Source organism: Chrysemys picta, chromosome 3, assembly GCF_011386835.1.
Source record: "Chrysemys picta bellii isolate R12L10 chromosome 3, ASM1138683v2, whole genome shotgun sequence".
Taxonomy (NCBI): domain Eukaryota; kingdom Metazoa; phylum Chordata; order Testudines; family Emydidae; genus Chrysemys; species Chrysemys picta.
This window is the reverse complement of record NC_088793.1, coordinates 194,732,857-194,759,428: the sequence shown is the minus strand read 5'-3', so window position 1 is coordinate 194,759,428 and position 26,572 is coordinate 194,732,857. Positions and strand designations below refer to the sequence as shown.

The window sequence follows — 26,572 nt, the reverse complement described above, 5'->3', positions numbered from 1 at the left end:
CAACTAGCAGAGACAGGAAGAATTCAGCCTAGTAACAGGCTGGGTGAGCATCCATTTCTTTTTCCATTTGGTCGTGATTTCAAGAATACCAAGGTGGGAGATTGGTTTTCATTGTCAGCATCAGAATAGACACACCAGTTGATCAGCAACAAAATACATGTGTGTACTGATCAGCAACTTATCGAGAGGGCTGAGAGTAGGTGAGCAAATTTCATTTGTTCCATTTCGGATTGTCATTGCCCCTCAGTCAAGAGGATTTTTCCTTTTGTGTGTTAATTAGGGGAAAGGAGTGGGTACCTAACAAGATATGTATTCTAATACATTATTTGTAGTTGTCTCATCAGTTCAATCAGACTGTCATTTTATTGTAAATGGGTTTAAGCAAAACCAGATTCCCTGGTTTTGAAAGCATTAAAATGATGAAAAGCAATCCCAGATATACATTAAATAGCTACCCTCTAGATAAGAATAACGGTTGCCATAATTATAAAATTTTAGAACAGACTAAGGTGGGATTTTTTGTGATGGTTGCAAGCATGAATCCATCCTAATTGACTCAAAAAGGAAACTGAGTACAAAATACGACAAATATTTCCTGATCATTATAGCCCACACAATGGAATAGTATATTTTTGGTTTCTCTGTAAATGGGAGCATAATTCAGACTGTTGTAATTTTTATTTTCTTCTTTGCTGACTGACAAAAAAAGTACATGTGCGAGTTTTTGCTATATCAGTTATACTTTTGTAATTATTCATGTGCTATCTTCTACAACCTTTTTAGGTATTCTACGGGACAAAAATAGAAACTACAAAACATTTTTCTCTAAAACTATTAAAAATACCTTAAGCTATTAGCTAAGCAATGGTTTAGCCAATTTTTTAAAATTAAAAATTGCATCCAGACCATAAACAGAAAAATCTGAAACTTGCAAATACAGCAATATACAACAGCCCTCTTTCAAGGTTTTCAGTGAAAACAACTGATCTTCAGTGGTACTGTTTGCCTTTATTACAACACTGCAGTCTAAGAATTATTATGCAAGGTAAATGTTGTTAAGAAGCAAACTCCTTATTCAGATTTGTATAGAGAACAAACAAAAAAATATTGTGCCAGTTCTCACGCATTACTTTCAGAACAGATGCTGCAGTAAATCTTGAATCCTAAATTAGTTGTAGTATTTAGCTATTCTAAAGGTACAGTACAATAACAGATTATTGTTGTTCATATCGGTGTAATAGATTGAAACTCCCTCATCATACTCTTCATTTTACACATTGTCAGAACCTTGAACCTTTAATCTCATTCTTTGATTGACAGTTGTGGCCAGGGAAAGAGCACTTGTATTGTTTGCGATAGTCGCATCTGTTCAACTTGATTCAGTTGAGAGTATTTGCATATTCTTAAGTATTTCTTCTGAGAGGGCCTAAATCCTTCTCAAGTGTTTGATGCATTTTTGAAATTCATTCATAAGGTATCTACATGCACTAATAGTTCTGTATAATATTCCTGTGCATAATCTGACAGATAAGGCTAGTTTTTTTAAAAAGGTATTCTTTGGGGATAACATATTACATTCTGACTTATTCTACTGGGCAGAAATGTCAAGTACTTCGAAAAGGAATGCTTGACTGTTTTGATTGAATTAGTAGTCTTTATTCAAGACAAATTGTCGACCGCAGTAAAATGTAGTTTTATTGTGAGAACATTTTTCAAAAGTTAACAGCAGTTTTTCTTTCTTTTTTTCTTTCCTCCATTAGAACTTTATTACATATCATTTCTTTTCTGTTATGCTGTGGGTTGTAGACAAAACTGTGTAGTAGATTCTTAGAGGCAGTTTAGATTAATTTATATCTGAATTCTTTAGAACACCTCTATCTTCAAACGTGAATCAGACTTTGATCTTACTCAAATTTTTTCTCTCCCAAAGATTTTATAGACATTCTAGAAATACTGTCAATCTTAACTCCAGAAATCTGCAACTCAGGATGTATATGTACTATGCTTGTTAGAAAGAAAATAGCCGTGAAAAACATTTCAACATTAAATTCAATGCTTAAACTCTAGTAGCAGCTCAAAATACTACTTGTCTACTTAATACTGCATAGTACTTTATATGTTTTTCAAAGCAACATAGAAATATTAATTTTCACTATTCTTCAGTGGGGTGAGTAAGTACTACCAGCCCCGTTTTCCAAAGGGGAAACCGGAACATGAACCTGCAAATGGAGCTGCGTGGGTAGAGTCTTATGCCCATGCAGAATTCCATTGACCTCAGGAGGTGTAATAGTCCACCATGTGGATCATAGTGCAGGATCTAAACCGTAGTGATTTAAGGGCTGATAAGACCCACTGAGCACAATTAAAAGCCTCCCATTGTCTTCAGTGGGCTTTGGATCGGGCCCTTTGTGACTGAGCCAGGTTTAGAACTGAGGAATTTCTGTCTCGCAGGTATTACTCGATCCACTGGACCACTCTGCCTCTCTACTGGAAAAAGAATGAGGCCGATCTATTTGGTAGTTTGTTTGTTTTTCTTCTTTATGAAACTGCTGGTTTCTGTGTTACAACTCTTCACCTCTTTATTTTATTTTTTAAAGTTATTTCATGTTGTTTTATGTTTACTTTCAGGAATCGCCTTCTGGACGCAGGAAAGCACTTGCCACCAGCAGCATCAACATGAAGCAATATGCAAGCCCCATGCCTACACAGACAGATGTCAAGTTAAAATTCAAGCCTTTGTCTAAGAAAGTTGTATCTGCCACCCTTCAGTTCTCATTATCGTGTATTTTCCTGAGGGAAGGAAAAGCTACGTAAGTTTTTCACCAGATAGGCTGCTTTGTGTTGCCTTTCAAAGACCTCTTTGGGGTAGCAAGCACTCTAGCTGTATAGAATGGCAGGAGTTGAGAGTATCCTTCAGCATACCAATCATTCCTGTCATACTTTGTTTCTGAGGCTGAGTAAACGTAATTTCTTACTCTGACTATAGCTTCCTGTTCTTCAGATCAAGACATTTTCTTCTACCTTATTAATACGTTAAAAAGCAGCTGCCTAAAAATATTCACAGCTTTGAAAGGGAGCAGGTGGGGGAGGAGTGCTCAGCTAGAGATGTCCCTAGCATGGAGGATGGGAAAAGCCGGACAAGAGCCCAACTGTATCCATCCCCACAGAGAACCAAAGCTTGTTGATGGGTGAGGATGGAGTGGAAGACGTAGACAGAAGGAGCATTCTTGGGTTGATCAGGAGAACATCCAATGAAGCCAGCTCTTTTGAGCATTGATCTTCCCATTCTCCCTGCAGATCTGTGTACACACACACACACACACACACCCCTTGCATACCTCAGCAGCTTTCAGAGAAGAGGAAGAAATTTATGGTGTTTCCAGATCATCTTACCCCCCTCAATTTATTTGTAGGGTTCAAGGCACTGCATCCCTTGCCTTCAGATGGGTTGGGGTTGAGTGGTTGCCAAGTGTTACAAATTTAGTCAAATGCCCCTACTTGGGCATTCACCAGACTGCTGTAAGGGATCAAGCCATGGAATTATAGGTGTTATTAGCTTGCTGGGGGCTTGGACAGAGTCTTGGCATTGTCCTTGGCTTTGCATCTTTAGCATTCACTCCAGGAGCAGACTTCTTATCTGATAACCCTCTTGGCAGTTGGGAACCCCCTTATACAACTGTCTAGAGCAGGGGTGGCCAAACCGTGGCTCACGAGCTGCATGCGGCTCTTTTACAGTTAAAGTGCGGCTCACAGCGCTGCCCACGCTCCCCCATTCTCCACCTGCCAGACTGGAGTGGAGCTCGGGACTTCAGCCCCGTGGGGCACCCCTGCCGGGGCATGGCTCACAAACTTGTGAAGATTATCGTATGCAGCTTGGAGAGTCAGTAAGTTTGACCATCCCTGGTCTAGACCCTGAAACTAGGTTCTACCAACCTTCCCCTGCAGCTCTTGCACATTCTCCAGAATCCTACTGAAGATGTGAGCCGTCTGGTTTACAGTTTCTTTTCTGGGGCATGTGATAATTGTAGCACCTCACACATGCAGATACACTTCACAGAGGATTCTAACATACCATTTTTCATTACTTAACAGAGAGAAAGCACCAGAGAGTACAGCTCATTTAGAAAATAACAAACATGCTGAACAGAGTGCCCCCTCACTCTAGCTCTCCCTTCACTTGGAGTCCTTGGGGGATTGTCTATACCAGGGGTTGGCAACGTTTGGCATGTGGCTCGCCAGGGTAAGCACCCTAGCGGGCTGGACCAGTTTATTTACCTGCTGATGCGGCAGGTTCGGCCGATCGCGGCCTCCAGTGGCTGCGGTTCACTGTCCTGGGCCAATGGGGGCGGCGGGAAGCCGCGGCCAGCACATCCCTCGCCCGCGCCGCTTCTCGCCGCCCCCATTGGCCCGGGACGGCGAACCGTGGCGAGTGGAGGCCACGACCGGCCGAACCTGCCGCGTCAGCAGGTAAATAAACTGGCCCAGCCCGCCAGGGTGCTTACCCTGATGAGCCGCGTGCCAAACGTTGCCGACCCCTGGTCTATAGGTCAGGTAGGCAGGATTTTCCCTGCCTCATCAGGATTCTGCAGCAGCTTCTCTCTGCTTGATTGGTGAAAATGGCTGAAGACCCCAAATAGACAAGCTCCTGACTTTTTATTAACCTTTCAGTCCCTCTGTCATTTGATGCCTGGATCAGCCTCCTCAGGTGATCACAGACCCCCTACTTTGTTGCCAGGCAGCCTCTCCCCAGACAAACCAATTCTTATGGGTGGGAGGCCAGCTGTTGTCTAGGATGTTAGTATTTGAACAGAGGACCAACCGGATTAATGACTCTCTGTTGTCAGCCTTATATCAGTACCCTTTGGAATTTCAGTCTAACATGGAGGTAAAAGGACAACAGAGAAGACACAGAGCTGCACATTCAAAATGGCATTTTCACCTTGGTAAAGATACATCTAGAGAGATCATAATCTCACACAGAATCCATAAATTGTACAGATAAATTCCCCATATCATTGCAGCAAACTAGCCCCTTTTTTTCTCTCTCTCTTCCTCATGGCAGACTATAGGGCTGGCAGGAGAGAGAGGCAATAGGACAGGGAGACCATTGCTAAGGTGGTCTATTTCACATGCTAATTTTTTTCAGGAATGTTAACAGCCTGTGGCTATCTTTGGCTGTCTTGATGGTATCTGTGGATCCTTCCCACTCCCATATATGACACTTTTCTACACCAGAACTGTTTTTGGTACAGGGATTTCCAAACTCTTTCATCATGTGGGACAGATTTTGGCAGAGATTGTCTTACGGACCACCTATCCTGCCATTCACAATTACACAGACAATTTTCTCCTCCATTTGCCATCTCATAACATCCCTTTGGAAACTACTGAATGTACTGACATGTAAAAATATTAGAAAGGTATTGTATTTATAGCTGTTGTTTAATGCAGTTTAGCAGCTGGAAATGAGGGAAAGGAGCCATCAGCTGGTTACCAGTCTCCTCTTGGACTATCAACAGGGAACCTCTGTCTTAGGCTGCTGGATACCGGTGTTTGGGGCCCTGATTCATGAAAGCAAATCTCTTCAGGACTGCACTTAAGCATGTGCTTAAGTTGCATTGAAATTGATGGGACTCAAGAATATGCTTAAAGTTAAGCATGGGGTGAGCTTAAAACAGGGTTTCTCACAACAAATTTTTTGGTGGCCTCAGAGTGTGGCCACCAACGCTTGCTGACAATTTTTCCTAAAATACTTAATTAACTTTAGGAAAAACAAATAAATATGCACATATACATGTCCAACTCATTACAATTTATTTATGTATGGGTTTTTTCAGACTCTGTAATAAAAATAATTTACAGTTGTCTCTATTCTTTACTGGACCTAAACAGACTAGAAACACACATAAGGCACTTTGCATGTTCTTGTCTTTTTGTTGTTGTTTCTTTTGCTTCTTTGGTTGTGCTTTTTTTTTTTTCTTCTAAGACTTGCTAGCTGGTAAGTCTTCTGCTGTAAAAAGTGATATTTGTATGTTTGTAAATATCGCTTTTCACAGCAGGCTTACTCCGCTACGGCAAGCCTGGGACAAATTAAGCCCTGAATGGAGAGGCTGGCAGCAGGGCCAGCTCCAGCTTTTTTGCTGCCCCAAGTGGCAAAGGGGGAAAAATAAATAAATAAATAAATAAAGATAAAGCCGCGATTGGCGGCACTTTGGCAGCAGCTCTACCACGCCGCTTCATTCTTCGGCGGCAATTCAGCAGCCGGTCCTTCCCTCCGCCGAATTGCCGCCGAAGACCCGCATGTGCTGCCCCTTTCCATTGGCCGCCCCAAGCACCTGCTTCCTGCGCTGGTGCCTGGAGCCGGCCCTGGCGAGCAGGGAGGCAGCAGGGCCCAGGGACAATGGCAGGGGTGGTGAGCCTGGGGCTGGCACCTGGAACCAGAGCCTGCCACCATGTGGATGGAGCCTGAAGCTCTGTGTCTGAAGCCTGCCTCTCCTACCCCTGGGAAAGTGGGGAATTCACCAGGTGTCTGAACCTCCAGAGCTTGTGTCTCTCTGGAGGGAGGCAGGGCCCAACTGCTGCTGATTAGTTAATAGGTTCTTATCTTGAAACTTCCCCCCCTCCCCCCCGAGGTGGGGAAGCTCAGTGGTTCGAGCATTGGCCTGCTAAAGCCAGGGTTGTGAGTTTAATCCTGGAGGGGGCCATTTAGGGATCTGGGGCAAAAATCTGTCTGGGGATTGGTCCTGGTTTGAGCAGGGGGTTGGACTAGATGTCCTTTTGAGGTCCCTTCCAACCCTGATATTCTGTGATTCTACTAGAAGATTCTCTAGTTATCAGTTGCCAGTGTATGTACTTTACTGTGCAGACCATTTGAAACCAGTAAGAGAAGGACCTTTGTGATTTCTTGGATATTAGTTTTAATAATTATTATTATTTATCTTACAGTGGCACTTAGAGGCATCAACTAAGATCAGGGTCCCATTGTGCTATGTGCTTTTCAGATATGTAGGAAGAGACTATCCCTGCCTGAAAGAGCTCACAATTTAATTAGTATACTGAACTCATCAAGACTATGCAGATGTGTAAGTTACTCATGTGTAGTTTTTGTGCAGGATTGGGGCCTGGTTTGTACTTGATCTTTAGTTTACTACCATATAGGATGGCTTTTAAAGTAACTTTGTATCAATGTCATGAAAATGTATCAGCCCAGGCACAAAATCTTTTACCACGGTTAACGTATAACATGGAGAGAGGGAAATTAATGATATTTTTTCCTTGCCTATTTAAAAAAAAATTGTTTTGGGTAAGTAAGTGAATAGACTACTGCAAAGCTGCTATAAAATATCTTGATTAAACAATAGAAAGGTATTAAAATAGTTTTAAAAAATTGAGTCCAACCATGTTTCGAGAATGACACTGTGAACTTGAAGACATACTGGTTGCTATGGAAATAGCACTTTAGAACATTCATTGGTTTAAATCTTTTGTCTGCAGCCATGTTTTCAATAAGATTCAGTTGTAATCCACACTCCAGTGGTGCATACATGCAAGGGACAGAAATTGGCCCATAAAATATAAACATTTTTCTTGTTTATGTACTAGTGAATTTAGGAGAGAAACTGTAGTATTGTGAGTCTCAGGAGAAGGTGGCGGTTCATAGGCACTAGGTCTGACCAAGCACCCTCAGCTTATATTAAATGACCCCGGAAAGGAATAAATTATTGTTCCATATAACTTCAGGACTGATTTAAAAAATTGTAAGAGGAGAGGATTAAATTGACCCTTAATGAAAGCATTTTTTTGCTTTTAAGTTTTTGGCAATGGGAAACTTGTAATCTAGAAATTAACACTATGAACATATACATTCATATCTTGTTCTTATAAGGATTCTTAAGACTACTTCCAAAGCCCATCAAAGTCAACTGAAGGCTATCCCTTGACTTCAAAAGGTTTTAGAGCAGGCCCTTAGTAAAGAAAAGGAAACTTCTTTTTGAAAAAATAGTATTTTAATAGTAAAATACTATCAAATATGACTTGAACAATATTGCCTTTTAATGATTTGTTTGATGTATTGGAATTTGTGGTATAGAGATGAAGACATGCAAAGCCTGGCTAGTTTGATGAGTATGAAGCAAGCCGACATTGGAAATTTAGATGATTTTGAGGAAGACAATGAAGAAGATGAAGAGAACAGAGTGAATCAGGAGGAAAAGGCTGCAAAAATTACAGGTTGGTCTGGTCACAAAGGGACATCAATAAGATATTGTTTTTTCCCTATAATCAGGAAAGTTCCATGGATTTTATTCTTCTATTATGTCAATATGCTTTCTTATAAAACAGCAACTTAGGATAAACCAATTGCATATGTCCTGTTAATACAGCTACACATGAGGCTAATTTTTGTGAATTTCAGAGACTTGCTTTCTTTGTATCGCATTTTCAGAAGGGGAAGCCAAGGAGAGGTGTAAACAGAGCAGTAGAAGAACAGGAAAAGAGATGGGAACAATCAGGAGGGGAGAAAACAAGAGAGAAAGGGCAGAAATGGAAGAGGAAAAGAAATATTGGGAGACTGAATAAAAGTGGTCCTGTGAATGGATAGAGAGGCCCAACTTGGTCATCAGCAAGCAGCGGACCACTCCGAGGCAGGACCCAATCAGGTTCCCCATAGGGAAAACAGTCTAAAGCAGGGGTTCCCAACGCGGTGCCAGAGGGCGCCATGGCGTCTTAAGTGCGCCCGCATACTGACCAGCAGACGAGCATCTGCCAAAATGCCGCTGACAAGCAATGTCATCCAGAGGCATTGCCACCGAAATGCTGCCAATTTTCAGTGGCATTTCGGCGGCGACGCCTCTGGATGACGCTGCTTGTCGGCGGCATTTTGGCGGCGACGCCTATTGATGTTGACGCTTGTCGGCGGCATTTCGGCGGATGCTCGTCCACCGCTGCAGTCCTCCGTGGCTCATCGTCTGGCGCCCACCAGATGAAAAAGGTTGGGGACCACTGGTCTAAAGAATGATCTGCATTAGATAACTGAGCTATTTCAAGTTACATATTATAGCTAAATGGTTATTGAACTTCTTGATCTCAAAAGGGTTTAGTGTGCCCAGGGTGGCTAGTGTGGTGAGTGCAAATCAGATCAGCATGTCCAAACACAAAGCTTCCTCCTACAGTTGTTATGCCTGTATATTGTGGCACCTGTCCCACAAATTCAGGCACAGCTCTCTCCTTTCTGAATTATGTGTTTCGGGAGTTGAATGTATACTGATTAAAGATGACCTGCAAAGGATTAAAATAGATTGGGTTGATAAAGATGACCTTAAACTTTTTTTTTTTTTTTTTTAGTGTGTGTAAGTCATGCTTGTTTTTTCCCTAAGAAATATCAGGAAAGTCAGAACAGGTCTTCCCTGATGTACTTGTTGGGGGTCTGAAATGAAAGCTGTCTCTTCTCAGCTCTTACCTGAACAGTGAAGATGATGAATTGTTAAGAGTTCTTCTCCTTGCTATTCAGGCATTTGAGTTAAATAACAATTTCTAATGTAAGAAAAGAGTCTAGAAGAGGAAAGATGCCTTTCATGTGCCCTCAGTCATAAAGAAGCAAAAAAAAGGCACAAACACATCCCCTAGTGCAGTGTTTTTCAAAGTTAGGGTTGCAACCCAGTATTGGATCATGACCCGAAAGGCACTGGGTCGCCTTGCTCAGCGACTCAGCAGTGCTGACCAGGATGTTAAAAGTCCCATCGCCGGTGCTGCCAAGCTAAGGCAGCTGATAATGCCTACCTGCTCTGACACTGCGCTGCGCCCTGGAAGCAGCCAGCAGTAGGTCTGGTTTCTAGGCAGGGTGGCCACGGGGCTCCGCGTGCTGCCCCTCCCTGAGCACCGGCTCCTCACTCGGAGCTGAGGGCGTGGGGCGGTGCCTGTAGGCAAGAGCCGCACAGAGCCGCTTGTGCTCTGCTGTCTAGGAGCCAGACCTGCTGCTGGCCACTTCCGGGGCGCAGCGCAGTTCATGGTCCCAGGACAGGCGGGAAGCTGACCGGGAGCCGCCAGACGTAAGTCGCGCCCCAATCTCCTGCCCCAGTCTTGAGACCCCCCCAAACCCCTCATCCCTAGCCCCACCCCAGAGCCTGCACCCCCAGCCCAGAGCCCTGACCCCCTCCCGCACTCCAACCCCCTGTCCCAGCCCAGAGCCCCCTCCCACACCCTGAACCCCTCATTCCCAGCCCCACCCTTAAGCCCTCACCCCCACACTCCAATCCTCTGCCCCAATCTTGAGCCCCTCCCAAACCCCTCATCCCCAGCTCCGTTCGGTCGTGGGCATTAACAGTTTTCTTCAACTGAGTCCCCAGAAAAAAAGTTTGAAAACCACTGCCCTACTGTATCAGGTTACTAAAAAAAAAAAAAAAAAGTTAATCTAAATAATAGTGTGCCCTGTGGTTTTAATATGATGGGTGAGAGGTTGCCAAGTGGAGCCAAGACCAGCCATGTAATGACTCAGCTGCTGTGTTGGACCTGTATGGAATGGGAGGGCATCTGGGGTAGACTATGACAGGTTGCAGAAATGGTTCTCTTGAGTTGTCGAGGGCTATTCCTGAGTGTCACAAGGCGCATTGTGGGATTGCATTGGGAAGACTAATTGAATCATTGGAGTTGCATCATTGTTATTCTAGTCCTCATTAGCACTGAAATGGGTCAGGCAAAAACAGCTATGACTTCTTGGACCTGTAGTGGTACTTAGAACAGCCGTGAAACATTACAATCACTTTTGTTTAGCTTCTAGACTACTTCAGTTTCTGGTTTAAGGCTTTGATCCTAATCTTTAGAGCCCCAACCAGGTCAGGACCCAGCTATGTCAGTGACCAGATCTCCATCCGTGCTGTACTTTTCTGGGACAGTGCAATTCACAAAGCCCAGGATGAAATGTGTGAGAGACTGAGATAAAGCATTCTTGGTCAAGGGGTGGAATAAGACCAGGCTGATCACCTTTAGGATAATGCTGCAAGACCCACCTCTCAGAGGAAGCTTTTCCACCATATCCAGAAGGATTTAGGTACACATACAAAACAGATAAACTATAATCAAGAATAAAAACTAAAAAACCCCACAAACCTGAAGCAAGGCCTCCTATAATTAGGGGGAAGAGAGGAGTGGAAAGCTCCATAAAGCCCACTAAAGCCCCTGTGGGAAGACCTACTTTACCTAGGAAATACCAAGATATTACTGTGATGGTGTAACAGAAAACCCATATGTAAAGAGGCTGACAGATGTAGAGTGCCAGCTCCTGGCTCCCATTTCTATCCCTTTTGCATTGTACCACTCAAGGGGGACGGAGAGCTTCTCTAACAGCTTCTCTAACAGGGATTCCTGTGATGTTGGGGGAGTCCCCAGCTGGTCTAAAGCCAGCCTAGTTAAGTCTGTGCCATCCACTTTACTTTGCCAAGTGTAAGGACGTTCCTGGGAGGGCCTAGTGTAGCTTATAGCTGCTTTTTCCCTCCTCCACACACTTACCCTGAATCCTGCACCAGTCACAGCTTGGACCCACGGTTCTGACCCAGAGAGCATTCCCGCTCTCTGAACTGGGGATACAGTAGATAAGTTTTGTATTTATAACAGACCTTCTGAATGGCTACTTGGAAGGCGGAATGATGAATACCTTTGAGCAAAGAGTATTCCATATCCAGTCAGTTCTCAGATTGAGATTTTTTTCAGGTTTCGTTTTCTTACCATGCAAAACCAGTTCGTTTTTTGTTGTTGTAAATGTTGCACTCTAGGGCTATGTCTACACTACAACTTATGCTGGCATAAGCGCTAATGTGCACAGTGAGCTTCTCCCACTGACACAGCTTCTGCCACTCAGGGTACATCTACACTACAGGGGGGAGTCGATTTAAGATACGCAAATTCAGCTACGTGAATAGCATAGCTGAATTCGACGTATCGCAGCCGACTTACCCCGCTGTGAGGACGGCGGCAAAATCGACTTCTGCGGCTTTCTGTCGGCGGCGCTTACTCCTACCTCCGCTGGTGGAGTAAGAGCGTCGATTCGGGAATCGATTGTCGCGTCCCGACGGGACGCGATAAATCGATCCCTGAGAGGTCGATTTCTACCCGCCGATTCAGGCGGGTAGTGTAGACCTAGCCTCAGAGGGGTGGTTTTTTTATGCCAAGAGGAGAGCTCTCTCCCATTGACGGAGAGTGTCTTCCCCACACACGCTGCAGCGCTGTAAGGGTAGGCATGTCCTAAGACCCACAGGTAAAAAGCCTGAAAGGAAAAGGTCAGCCTCAGAGACAGTTTTGTTCTGTTCGCTGCAACTACTGAACTATGCCATTAGCTGAACATCTCCTGTTTGAGAGAGGTGAGAAAGGGAATTGGACAGTGGGAGGGAGGGTGGAGGAGAATGGGTGCATGTAGTTTTCCAGAGTAGATGAAATAGCATAAAGAAAGGACAATAAGTAATCAGGAAAAAGTAAATATTAAGGTCCTGTTCCAATATCCATTGAAATCAATGTAAAGACTCCCGTTAACTTTGATGGACGTTGGATTGGGTCCTAAAAGAGCTACAGTAAATGTACTGAAAGGAGAAAGAAATGAAATTCTAAGGAAAACTAAGAACCAAAGGGGGAAAATATCTACAGTAGAAAAAGAGATGGGAAACATGGAGTTAGACCAAAAGACACAGCTATTTTGAAAAAGTGAAGAAATATATAAAGAGGAAACAGAAAGAGGTACTAGGGCACTATAAAAATCAGTCTTTTGAAAATAATTACATTTACAGAACCATTTAAAGCTAATTGAGAATAAGTGCTGTCAGCCACTTTGAACACTTGTTTTCTGCCTACATTTTCTCACACATTGTCTGGTTAGGATATTGCAGGACAAGGAGTCTGGGCTGTTCTCGCAGACTCAGTGGCCTTAGGCCACTTAGCCTCTCTCTATGTTTTCCCAACTGTAAAATGGGGATAACAACACTTAACTACTTTACAGGGTGTTTTGTAGATTAATTGGTTAATGTTTGTAAGAGCTTTGAAGATGTAGCATACTGTACAAATAGTAGAATTAAGTGTTCTTACTTTTGACTCCAGGTCTAATCACTCAGCTGTCTCTTTCGTTGTCTGGAGATTGAAAGATAGCTGTACTGAAGGATGTATATGTAAAATGAATTCTGAGGATTTTATTGCAAACTCTGTTCCTTTTGCAGTATACTCTGAACATTGGATTTGGGTCAACATGTGACTGTAATATAAATAAATAATTGTAATTTCATTTCTCATGGCAGCTAGAGTGACCCAATCAATAAATGATAGATGAGGGGAGTAGAGAGATTGATCTCGGTTCTACTCCTAGCTTTGCCCTGATTTGGTGTGTGACTTTGGGTATGTCACTGAACTTGTGTGCGCTTCAGTTTCTTCATCTATAGAATGAGGAAAGCACCTCTCGAAAGCAGTTTGGGGTCTATGGGTTGAAAGCACAATATGAGAGCTGAATGTAATAATTGTTGTTGTCACTGAATTGACCCTAAAGTGGAGGTTGCAACAGGCTTTCCATTCTTAGCCCTGTGGGGGGCTTTGCGGGGATTAGACCCCAGATCTGTGGGACAGCTGACACCTCCATGCCACAGCCCAGCAGCTGCACTAGGGCTGTTTTGTCTTATCAGATGTAAATCCTCTTGGGACAAACCCCACAGGAAGTACCATTTCAGAAGGGCAGACTGACAGCTTCCCTCATGGCCCCTGATTGGCCCAGGTGCCCTATTTAAGCCCGAGAGTAGTTCCAGGAAGTGTCTGTACAACAAGATGGTCTCCCCTGCCAGTTGTAGTGGCAGACCTGCCTCTCGGCTCACTCTTGGACTCCTGACTCTCTTTGACTCCTAGTTCCTGACACCATTCCTGGCCTCTGACCACCACTGCTCAAACCACTAGACCTGTCCACCACTGCTCTGACCATAAGACCTGACCACCCAAGCTGCAATTGTGACACCCTATTGTCATTACATAGTCACTTTAAAAAAATCCATTAGCCTGAAAGTATCTCATGCTTAGTTACAGCCTGGCTTTTTAATTTTTGTTTTGTTTTGTTTTTTTACATTTAAAAAGAAAGTCCACTTAACCACTCTGTGTTAAGTGAACTTGAAAATAACATACATGTTCCTGTTTTTAATGTAAAGTTACAAACATTTTAGCTACAGTGTAATTTAAAGAGAGAGATTTTAAAATGGAGGGGAGGGATAGCACAGTGGTTTGAGCATTGGCCTGCTAAACCCAGGGTTGTGAGTTCAATTCTTTGAGGGGACCATTTAGGGAACTGGGGTAAAAATCTGTCTGGGGGTTAGTCCTGCTTTGAGCAGGGGGTTGGACTAGATGACCTCCTGAGGTCCCTTCCAACCCTGACATTCTATGATTCTGTGAAAATTGCAGAATTGTCATACTTAGGCCTCAATGAGCACAAGTTCCTTTGACATACTTAAGACATTTGATTAATAATTAAGAAAATTAGTATAGCTGTGCATGCTTTATTTCTTCACTTAATGTTTTTGAATAGGCACCCAGGCCCTGATGCAGCAATTGATAGTATGCTGACTACTGCACCTGCGCAGAGACCTATTGACTTCACTGGGGTTCCATATGGACTCGACATCTGCCCAGATGTTATCAGTTGTAGAGTCTTGAGCCCAAGTGTACTTCAAGCACAGATCTCTGAAGAATCACACGTAATACTGATCATCCCAACCTTCTGCCAGATGCCAAATTCTCCCTTAGGGCCAGATTCTGACACCTTTACTACTCTTTAGTAGCACCTAACCACACAAAAAGTCCCATTTACTTCAGTGGGTTACTTGTAGACCAAGATAATGTGAATAAGTAGATAATAAGATGTACAAAAGAGGATATAGGCCATAGATTTCTATGCTTCCCATTTCAACCCTCCAAATATAATATAGACCATTTTATCCTGTAATTAGAGACAATGAAATGCATATAGGTGTTTAGGGCGGCAGATGGGACCACATGATTCAAACCACATCAAAGAATTCAATGTTGGCTCCTTGTTTTAACAAGTTATTTGTTCATAGTTCTGCTTTATAAGCTTATATTCAGCTTTTCATTTGAGTAAAGAAATACATCTGTCAGTCTATGTTGTGAGTCCAAAAGAAATCTCAAAATGTAGCTACTACGTTGTTCAGATTTCCAGCAAGTCTTTGTATATTGAAGCTGAACAAGAAGGAGCTTAAGACTCCTAAGCTGACTGATTTCAAATTGACAATGTTTAAGTCCTCTAAAACCAAGGCTGTTTAGGAAGCTAATGTGGTTGAGATGTGTTCCGGGATGGCTGCACCATCTTTAGAATAGACTGTACTGCATCTTCCTATTTGGAAATCAGTTACGTATTTATGTGGAAGAGTTACTACGTCTTTGCAAAACATTCAAATCTAAGATTTTTAGTAAAGCAACTTTTGGCTCCTTGTCTTAAATATTTAGAGATTCTGTGCCAGATTCTTGCCCTGCTTTTGGTTTCTTTGCACCAAAGGATAGTGTGTGGTTTATGTCCAGTGGAAAGGGGTGACCAAGGAATCTCTGCATCCCACCAGCGGCCAGTTGTAAGAACATCCCTTGATGAGTAAGGCTGTTTTAGTCATGGGTATTTTTAGTAAAAGTCATGTACAGGTCTCTGCAGTAAACAAAAGTTCACGGCCTGTGATCTATCCATGACTTGTACTATATAGACCTGACTAAATCTTGCGGGGTGGGGCGGCCCGTGGGTGCTGGGGATGGTGACTCAGGACCCCCAGGGATGCTGGGGAGGGAGAGGGGTTGACAGGGCTGGCAGACTCCCTACCCAGCTCTGTGCCTCCCGTAAGCGGCGACATCCCCCTCCCTCAGCCCCTGGGGGGGGCGTGGCCAGGCAGCTCTGCGCACTGCCTCCGTCCCGAGTGCTGACTCTGCAGCTGAACCGTGGCCAATGGGAGCTGTGGGGGTGGTGCCTGCAGGCGGAGGCAGTGCACAGAGCTCCCTGGCTCCGCCTAGGAGCCGAGGGATATCGCTGTTTCTGGGGAGCCTCCTTGAGGTAAGCACCGCCCAGAGCCCTCGCCCCCTCCTGCGCCCCAGCCAAGCCCCCCACCCAAACTCCTGCTGCTGCTGTGGGAGGTGGATGCAGTGGCCCATGACTGCTCCAGCAGTGGCTGGTGCGGCTGGCCCAGGGGCTGCCTGAACTGCTCAGGTGGCCCATGTGCCAGCCAGGGCCGGTGCTACCATTAAGGCGAACTAGGCGGTTGCCTAGGGTGCCAAGCTTTGGGGGCGACAAAAAGCGTTCCTCCCCGAGCGCACGGTTGCCACTCCACTTCTCCCGCCTTCCAGGCTTGCAGCGCCAATCAGCTGTTTGGCGCCGCAAGCCTGGGAGGAGAATTAGAGCGGGGGCTGCATGCTCGGGGAGGAGGCAGAGCAGAGGTGAGCTGGGGTGGGGAGGTGCCGCACGGCTCCCCTGGCCAGGGGGGTGGGGAGCTGCCGCGGGGGTGCCTCAAGGTGTGGGGGGGGAGCTGCCGCAGGGCTCCCCACCCCAGCTCACCTCTGCTACGCCTCTTCCCCGAGCACGCTGCCGCTGCTCCACTTCTCCCGCCTCCCAGGCTTGCGGCGCCAATCAGCTGTTTGACGCCACAAGCCTGGGAGGAGAATTAGAGCGGGGCCTGCATGCTCGGGGAGGAGGCAGAGCAGAGGTGAGCTGGGGTGGGGAGGTGCCGCACGGCTCCCCTGGCCAGGGGGGTGGGGAGCTGCCGCGGGGGTGCCTCAAGGTGTGGGGGGGGAGCTGCCGCAGGGCTCCCCACCCCAGCTCACCTCTGCTACGCCTCTTCCCCGAGCACGCTGCCGCTGCTCCACTTCTCCCGCCTCCCAGGCTTGCGGCGCCAATCAGCTGTTTGACGCCACAAGCCTGGGAGGAGAATTAGAGTGGGGCCTGCATGCTCGGGGAGGAGGCAGAGCAGAGGTGAGCTGGGGTGGGGAGCTGCCGCACGGCTCCCCAGGGAGGTGGGGGAGCTGCCGCGGGGGGAGGGGGGAGCCTCAGGGCAGGGAGCTTCCATGGGGGGGGGGTGCAAGGTGGAAGTTTTGCCTAGGGCGCGAAACCTTCCTTGCACCGGCCCTGGTGCCAGCCACACTGGCCACTGCAGAAGCCCCGGAGGTCCCGGAAAGTCTTGAATCCCGTGACACACTCCCAACCTTACTGATGAGCTATGGGCACCCAGCATCAGTTAGAGCAACTGTAACCATGCCTCATTGGGTCACAACTGAGGATGCCAAATTCAGGATGAACTGCTGAGAAATAGGGCGAACACAACCCATATCTTTCATAAAATATATCAGACCAGACACAAAAATAAACTCCTGTTTCACCACAATGGCTAACAAGAAGTCATAAAAGCAGTTTCCTTGGGCATTCCAGTTCTTATGTCATCACCAAAAACCCTGGATTTAGAGATGAGTGGTTCTGTACAACCAGTCTCATTAAGTGAAAGGTTCTTCTGATCCCAAAGGACCAGCCACACACCCAGGTCAATATATAACTTGGATCTTACCCCAAAATCACGCTGATGCCAATACTTCAGTATCTAAAATCTAAAAAGAAAGAAAGGTGAGAGTTGAAGTTGGTTAAAGGAATCAAGTACATACAGTAAGGGCAAAGTTCTTGGTTCAGGCTTGTAGCAGGGATGGAATAAACTGCTGGCTTAGTAAGTCTCTTGTTGCTTCGAAATCATTGGAAGGACCTCAGTCCCTTAGTTAGAATGCTCTCACTAGTGCAAGTGCGCAGTCCAGAGACTTAGGCAGGACAGGGGCAAAATGGAGGTGTTTCCAGGGCCATTTATATCCTCTGCCATGTGGGCGGAAGCCCATTGTTTCAAACAAAAACCTCAGCAGAGGTAGTGGAGAATCACAGGTGACCAGATCACATGAGCAAGTCACATGTTTATGCCCCATATCGCTCAGTCACTGCAGGAAGCCATTACCTATATTCCAGACAGCACGTTTATAGGACAGTTCAGTCGGTGGAGATGGGCATCTCCCATGGTCCATTGCAAGTTAAGAGTCCTTTTGATGGGCCACTCAATTAGAATAGTCCCTCCAAGATATGCTGGCTAACTACCTCGTGTGCGTTACCCCAGGAGCAAACATTTGAAATCCAGGAATAGAGCCAATATTCATAACTTCAAATACAAAAACGATACATGCATACAAATAACATAATCCTAACCAGCAAATCATAACCTTTTCATAGACATCTTACATGCCACATTTTGTACAAGATTCGTTGCAAATATATAATAGTGGTTGCAACAATGATCTATAGAGTCGTATTTTAATCAGATAACATCACAGCAATGCTGTTATTGCTCAGTTTTCACCTCTGTGTGATTTGTGACTTTTTTTTATCAGTTTGGAAAATAGAGATTTCTGTTTGAGCAACTTTAGTTTCCAGTGATAGTTCTACTTTTCCCAGACACAAACTATGTACATAGATTCTAGGACTGGAAGGGACCTTGAGAGGTCATCGAGTCCAGTCCCCTGCCCGCATGGCAGGAGTTAAAGTTTGAGTATGTATCAGTAACTTAAAGATGAAAGATTCCAAGGATCTCAAAAGCCTTATGTCTACCTTGTAATGACACGATGTACTTACCATACAATTCTGCTTAATGCATAATAGTTCATAGTCCTATATTAGATTGAACTGATTTTTAAAGATGTATTAGAATTTTTTTTTTTAACTCATGTTGTTTCTACAAGGTGGCATAAGTGCTGTAAATTTGGGAGGATACACTGTATCCTTCATCTGTAATTACCGGTAATTGGTTGAATCCCTGCTTTAAGTGCAAACTCAACTCAAGCTTAATTCTGGAGTCATGAGTGGCGCTTCCATAATACTTTCCTCACTGTTTTTAGTATTTGTTTCATTGTAAATTGGCGGCACATGACTTGCCATTGCTTTTCCTATTGTTTTATCATCATGTCTTAATTTCCTCCAAGCTGAGTGAGCAGCATTTTAAGCAAGTGCATAAAGCCTAAAAGTAACAATACCCAGATTATTTTAACTCAAAAGGAACCTTAATGCAGTTATTTGGTTCTGTTTTAAAATGTTGGTTTCAGAGCTATTCCCAAAGGGCCTCTAATCGCATTGCCATCTATCCAATGAGGAAGGTATTACTAAGAATAAGGATGGCAGAATCGGGCCCTAAATTACTGCAGCCTCTTTTATTCTGTAGTAAACAACATGGTCACTAACATACAATTATTATAAAATTGGGTGTATCTTAGGTGGAAAATTGATGGAGATTGGCTCTTAATGAGGCATAATCAAAGTGTATATGTCTGATATTGTTGTAGCCTCAATCTTTTTGTATTAAGCTAACTTTATACTATTAATTTCAAGTTTTACTTACCAACAGGGAAACTGTTAAAATAACTATATTTAGCATACCTAGTTTTTAGATTGATGTCTGTGTTCATTTTAAGTTTTTTGTTAACCTTGAGACTGCTGGTCGTGGGCACCCATCAAAAATTGTTCAGTATGTGCCTTATTGTGTTCCTTCTTGTTAAAATAGCGCTGAAGTGTTTCATACAGGTGCATAAGTGTATTATATATCACTGTAATGATTCATTCTGAATGTATTCTTTTCATTAACAATAAGTGTCCTCTCTTTCCCTGTTTCTCTAGTAATAGCATGCTTTCTACAGCTTTTTCTTTAAATAACCCTACCTTACATTTGTCTTGACTGGCTTCTGTTTACAGAAATTGTAAACCAGTTGAATGCTCTGAGCAGCTTAGATGAAGATCAAGATGACTGCATAAAGCAAGCAAATATGCCTTCAGCTAAATCAGCCAGTTCCTCTGAAGGTCTATGAGCTTTCCTCCTTTCTTTCTGTTTCTGATTGTTTGTATTTACTGTGCCCTGTTACCTTTTGACTTCTGCTTGTATTCAGCTGTCACTTTTATCATTGTGCTTTCCATCCAGTGTGATTTTCAGTAATTTGTAGCACATCCAACAGGTAACAACATGATAGAGTCTCTCTCTTCAGCCACTGCATTGTCACATGATTGTGAATCGGAAAGGAAAACCACGTAATTAAAACACAATTTGTGCAGTGAATAATGCTTAACCTTTATAACTTTGCAAAACATTCCTTCTCTCACTTTACGTGAATGTTACATGTAAAGAAGAGAATTGACAGTGAACAAATATATGAATCATTCATATTTTGAAATCAAGTTGCTGTATTTAGCTTTCTAGATCCACTGCAAAATTTATTGAATTAGATTAGGTCCAGAAGGCTACTGTGGCAGTGTAGTGGGTTAGTACTCATCAATGAACACATTTTATTCAATTAATTTCTTCTGGCTGGAAACGTTGGTGTGCTACAAAATACATTAGTTTAGTTCTGCGGTTGGTAATGTGCTCCACTTCGTTGTTCTCAGGGACCACTGGTGTGAATTTCTGAATTTGAAATGTGTTTTGTGAACAGTTAGTATCCAGGGTTGGCTATGGCCATATTGAAACAATACTTCATTTTTTTCCAGAGCTTATCAACAAGCTTAATTTTTTGGATGAAGAGGAGCAAGACTTGGCCAATTCCAGTTCGAATCCATTTGACGATCCTGATGCAGCAGAATTAAACCCATTTGAAGATCCTGATGCAGAAGGTGGTGAGTTCATTTCACACAATTATTATTTACAGACTCGTTAATGAAGCATAACTTTTTTCCCTAAGGTTACAAACTAAAATTGTTATTCTGGTAAAAACTAACATTATTACATATACCCAGGCAGCAATATCAGGAATCTTAATTGCCAGTGGAAACTGAACATCTGCTTCTCCGATGATATATCAAATTGAAGCTTATTCTCTCTTTGTCTAGTAGTTCCACTAAATAGTGACGGTCTAATGGTAGGGATAATACCACAATTCTGGCCAAATAACATATTTGCAATCTTACAGTAGCTGCCGTACAGCTGGGCATATGCCTTTTTTTAAATCACACTATGACAACACTAGAATGCAATTAGTTGTTCTGAAAAGTTGTTTTGAGTTGTTAGTGTGTGAAAATCACCATATAAAGTCAGTGTATATAGAGTGCAACAAAACATAGTCACAAATATATAAAATATGTGAATGAAAACAATGCTTCCAAAAGGTGCCAGATTGACAAATCTGGAGTCTGAAGCCTTCTACATAGGCACAAAGAGGAGCGTCGGGGAAAATTTCCCCATGCTCCCTGTCACGGATCCACAGGTCTGGTGCTTTCGAGCATCTCTGGAACAGTCCCTCGGAGGAACACCTTACATGTGCCAGACCCACTTTAGGGTCACACTCCCACTAGGGAAAGCCACTTGGCTTTACCGCCTCCTTAGACTGAACCTCGGAGCCTTCAGCACCCTTGCTTCACACTGGGGGTGAGTCCACCTGAGTTGGACACCTGAGAGAGACTTGTACATCCAAGGGAGCAATGCACCCCCACCTTCCTTAAACTGGAATGACTCTCAGCCAGCGTTGTAAAAGCAGAAGGGTTTATTAGATGCCCGGAACACAGCATAGAAAGTCCTCGGTTAACATAGAGAACAGAAAGTGACAGCATAGTCCTTGGTCAGTCCCAGAGCACAGAGCTTTCTGACCCCTCTTCAGTCCCAGTCCAGGAGCGTCTCCTGCTTCCAGCAGCCCATACTTAACAACCCCACAAGGCCCCTCCTCGGTCCTTTGTTCCTGTTTCCAGGCAAACATTGTCACCTGGTCCTTCTCCTTTGTTCTCCAGTTGGTCATACCTGGCTAGCTTCCTGCAGAGGGCTGGCCATCCATGGTCGTTAGTAGCTATGTGCGAAATGTCCGGGCAATTGGAGTGGCCATTGCCTTCTTGGGCTCTCCATGGGCATGGGGACCCAGGTCCCAGACAGCTAGACATCAGTCACCCCTGTATCTCTGGGTCTCTGCAAAGAGTAAACAACCTTTTCCCACCATCTAGTTAACCAAGCACCACATAGGGAAAACTGAGGCACACACAATATTGATACAAAATATTAAGAAAAATTCCCAGTCTGTCAGACTCTCCCATCAGTGTACCTCAGTTCTGACCTAGGAACCATCTCTAAGGGAAAGAAAATAGCTCAGTTGCTATGCCCACTCAGCCCTTGAGGTCTCTGATTGGTGTCACTTAGTGGAGTGGTAACTAGGGAGTGGATTGAAACCTACCAAACTTATTTCACACAGGCCACTGATCAGCTTTCATATAGTGACAATTGTTAATCATTATCAGCCTGGGCTAGACTTGGCAACATAAAAGTGAAAGGCAATTACCAATCCACTGAACTACCCAGTCCATGTTCCCCTCTTTGTTTCTGATAGAAGTTTAAAATGCTGTTGTTTGGTTGTTATTGGTAATAAAAACAATAAACATATTTTCATAAGACATTCTGTTAATGAGTAGACGAAAAGACCACTGGACCAATCCTGAGTGCCCTCCTCTGTTTTGTACAGTTTCCAAATGCTTCTTTCTTCCCTTATCTCTCTATCCTCTTTGTTTAAAGGCCCTTACTCATTGACATTTCACGCTTCATTTGGCCTTTTATAAACATGAGTTGTGTAACCTTTTCATGAAGTAATCTTACCTAACCTCTTTTTTGCTGCCAATTTTATCATTTTCAGATCATCTTCTTTAGGTTTATGAAGCTTACTTGTTTCTAGCATTTTGCAAATGTGTAGTGTTTATTTGCATCGGTTTTTACAATTCCTTTTATCACTATAAAATCCAGCTGGGTCACCAAAATCACCTTCCCATTGAAATAGGACCATCTCCTACCTCTTTTTAAGATGTATCCCTCTGAGGCCTTGAAGTTTTGATAAATCTTTGTAGCATGTTCAAGCAACTATACCCTTTATTGGTGTATAATTATGTCATTGTTCCTGGTACTACAGGGAAATAACACCTTATTCTATTCTTTTTCTTATACTTCCCTCATCACCATAGCATCTGAGCACGTTTCAGTCGTGCATTGAGTAACACTGTCACATGTGATTCATTTTGTCTTTCCTCCATTCCCCGCTGGGGAGAACTGTGCATGCAGTGTAGTGTTTTGGTAGGCTTTTAGTATTATTTAAAAAATGTGTATGCTTGTGTGTGTGTGTATGTGTGTGTGTGTGTGTGTGTGTGTGTGTGTGTGTGTTTAGAGAACACATGTACAGTTTGCACTGGGAAAGGAAGGTGGTCAGGTTTGTGATGGTTTTAGTTCCTGTGGGAACTTAGCATCTGATTCTGCAGATACTTAACTGCCAGGCATAATGCATACTTCTGTGAGAAGTTCCTGTCAGTGGAACCAGGCCAGATACAGTTGGCAGGAGCTAGTGCAAAAGCGGGCAGTGTGTCAATTGCAAATACGACATCAGTCTGTTCTTTTGTCTCTCCTACCTTTGCAGGTTTATTACTTGGCTACTCAAAATTATTGTGGGTTTGACCCTTGGTGTGCCAAGTTGCAGCTCAGTAGCAGATCTAATTTAATATTACCCATTTAAAGACTTAAAACCAACAAAATATTGAATTGATTCAAACTATGAACAGAAGCCTAAATTTTCAAAATGATTATGTGTGTCTGTTTTTGAATCCCCAACTTGAAATAACCCAAAGTGGCTTGATTTTCAAGGGCAGATGCTCACCATTTCTGACACCCTTTAAGATGTCCCAAGTTGAGTCCCCAAAAATTGAGACACAAGATCACTAGTCACTTTGACAAATTAAGACACCTGTCCTTACCTAGAAAGTATGCAGCTTTCAGAATTAGGTATTTAGTTGTTATACCATAATATAATATGATCTGGGTTGACATTGTTTTCTAAAGATTGAAATGTTTTACGAAGGCTTTGGCAAATGGCTACAGAATGTTTTACATTTACTGGCCAGTCTTGAAAGTCTTAAGAGACCCATAGTGGGTACAGATGCAGGGTTCAGGAAGGTCTGGAACTCCAGAGTGGAGCCAATGTCGACCTTTCTCAGACCTCCGTGGTTTGCCTGTGACTTGTCCCTCTGTTGCAAGGTCTCTTTCTTTGCACCATGTAACAGTGTGGGAGGCTGAGAGGAGTGTCACTGGCTTGAGGCAGGGCAGAATTTTTTTTTTTTAAAGAAAAATGACAGTAGCTCTATGTTACGCAGGCTGACCAATGAGCTGGGAGGCTCTCCACCCCTTGAAGGGTGGGGACCCTCCTCTCAATGCCTCCATGAAGGTGGAGAAAAATAAGTAGGAATCCAGGATTGTTAGTATGGGAGAGAGGGAGAAGAAGGAGAGTTAGATTAGGCACCTGCCACTGTCTGGAAAACCCTATACTTGTCTGCAGAGTTGCCAGCTTCAAGGAGACCTGAAAATGATTTTGACAAAGTTCCCTCAGTTTTAGCATATGTGTGAAATAAATTAAGTCTTTTAACTAATTGTATGGTGGGGCATTTTAGGGTGCTCTGCATATTGGACTACATCCTGTGGTCCATATTCAGGCAACTAATGGCAGTGAGAATTTGGCCTTAGTAAGGGGTGCAGAATTTGTCCCATAATGTTGAAGCTGAAAGGACTTGCAAAAACTATATTTGTATTTTCCATTAAATTCTATGAAGTTAAAAACAACACGTTACTGCGCTTTAGATATCTCTCTCCCCCCCCCCATGTACCCCATTACACCACTGTTTAGACATGCCCTATGATAATTACAAGGTTGCCCAGTGCTGTGAGGAGATTGAATCTAGGACAGATGGGCAAGAGAGGCAGGTGGTGCTGCCAGCATGCACATACGTGTCTGTTTTGCTTTCTAAGTTACGGACCCTAAATACTATATTCCAGTTGGCTAAAAAAGATTGCCTTATTTTGTGTGTTGCTGCAAACATGTGCTGAGGGGAATCACTCACGAGGGGGTAAGTCTCCAACAGGAGTCAAAACTCTTGAACCTGCAGGAGGAGCCAGGGTGAGAAACAGAGGTGCTGAAGCCAGGGACCCTGTCCTGTGGTAGTGAGGCAGCAAGCCTCAGTGTCTAACACTAAATGAGTACATTTCCAGAGAGACTGTGTAAAAATCAAAGGTGTGGCACAGTGTGGAACCATGACATAGACATAGGGGTCAACTCTTTTGGACTCAGTTGCAGGGTTGGTTCTTGTGCACTCCCATGAGAAAATATTCCAAGAGCTAAAAATAATTTTAAAATAGAAAAGGCTTTGGTTAAAAATTAGGCAAAGGTTCAACATAAATAATACAACTTGAACTAATAAGTAAAGCTATGATTTAGTCATGGGTATTTTTAATAAAAGTCACAGACAGGTCACAGACAATAACCAAAAACTAACTACTGAATACAGTAGAGCTAAATTTAACTACTGTATATGTTACTTCCTTTTGTGTTAGATTGTATTGGTTTCACTCAAGGGAAAATAGATTGCAGATCACATGAGATTTTTAAAGGGATTTTTGTATGTAAAGTGCCTGAGTAATCATTGGTAATTGGAAACACTCCATAATTAAGAGATATAGAATATAGTAATAAATGTCATATATATTCACCAGAACCTGCGGCGCAGTTTGGTAAAGTCGATTTTTTGTGCTGTTGATCTCGTCCTTAATCATACACGTGTGCTTATGTTCTCTGTACCCATCTTCAGTTTAAATAAGGCTGGTAGAGTTATGATCTGTAGGTCTCAATCCTTTATTGTGGGAAATACATAGTTAATCTCTTTTTATTCTCCCCTCTTCTGACAGTAGCAGTATTTCAGAGTGGACAAATGAGCTGTCTCTTCTGAGACAGACAGCAGTGAAAGGGCCTGTAACAAAATATGGTCTTGTAACTCTTGGAATTCAGATGTGAAAGTTTCAGTAGCTCAAGGAACAGGAGTCCTGAGATTCTTCCTAAAATGAGATCTCTCCAGCTCCGTACCTGTAGCTCTCAAGTAGGATGAACCAGGGCTGAGACTGGGGTCCCATTGCACTTGCCACTATATAAATGTACAGGACACAGTCCTTGCCCAAACACTTTATAATCTAATTTAAGACAAGATACAAGTGAGTGTGACTAACAATAGGAGCAAAGTGGAAATGAGAATAAAGTTAAACAGTAATACGTTCCTGTGGTTGTAGGCTTGCTGTGTGCACAACTTGATGGTTCATCCTGGTAACCTCAGAAAATTCAGGTCTAATCTACAGTGGGAATTTAACTTGACTCCAGCCATCAGCGTGCAAATCCCCAACATAAATTGGGTAAATTGCTGTAAGCCACAGTTTACACCAGTGCAGTTTACACTGGTTTCAAGTGGGAATAAGCTTCAAGAAGCACAAGTAGCAGTATATGATTGTCTATACTGGCTTGTCATCAGTGGCTGTACTGGAGCAAATCCCAAGTGTGGACAAGGCCCTTTTGGGGATCTTTGTGCTCTAGTGCCATATAAATAATGTCTGTCTTTTAAATTTGAAATAATCTATTATGTTCAACTCAGTAATTTCAAAACTCAAAAAATAAAGGGCATTTCTCATCATGAATAAACTGTGAACCGTTATTGCAAATAAAGTTTTTAGTTAAAACTGCTAGTAAA

The 26,572-nt window shown here is 43.4% G+C and overlaps 1 protein-coding gene across 29 annotated transcripts in view; it reads left to right on the top strand.

The window, feature by feature from the left end:
• Positions 1-26,572, top strand: part of EHBP1 (EH domain binding protein 1) — a 326,704-nt gene that overhangs the window by 142,057 nt on the left and 158,075 nt on the right. For 11 of the 29 annotated variants that reach the window (XM_065589713.1, XM_065589724.1, XM_065589712.1 and 8 more), the window contains 4 exons: positions 2,629-2,810; positions 8,090-8,229; positions 19,763-19,867; positions 20,549-20,674. In XM_065589713.1, coding sequence (XP_065445785.1) covers positions 2,629-2,810; positions 8,090-8,229; positions 19,763-19,867; positions 20,549-20,674 — 553 coding nt within the window. The remainder of the gene's footprint in view (positions 1-2,628; positions 2,811-8,089; positions 8,230-19,762; positions 19,868-20,548; positions 20,675-26,572) is intronic. The other 18 variants (XM_065589733.1, XM_065589727.1, XM_065589734.1 and 15 more) reach the window with 3 other exon arrangements.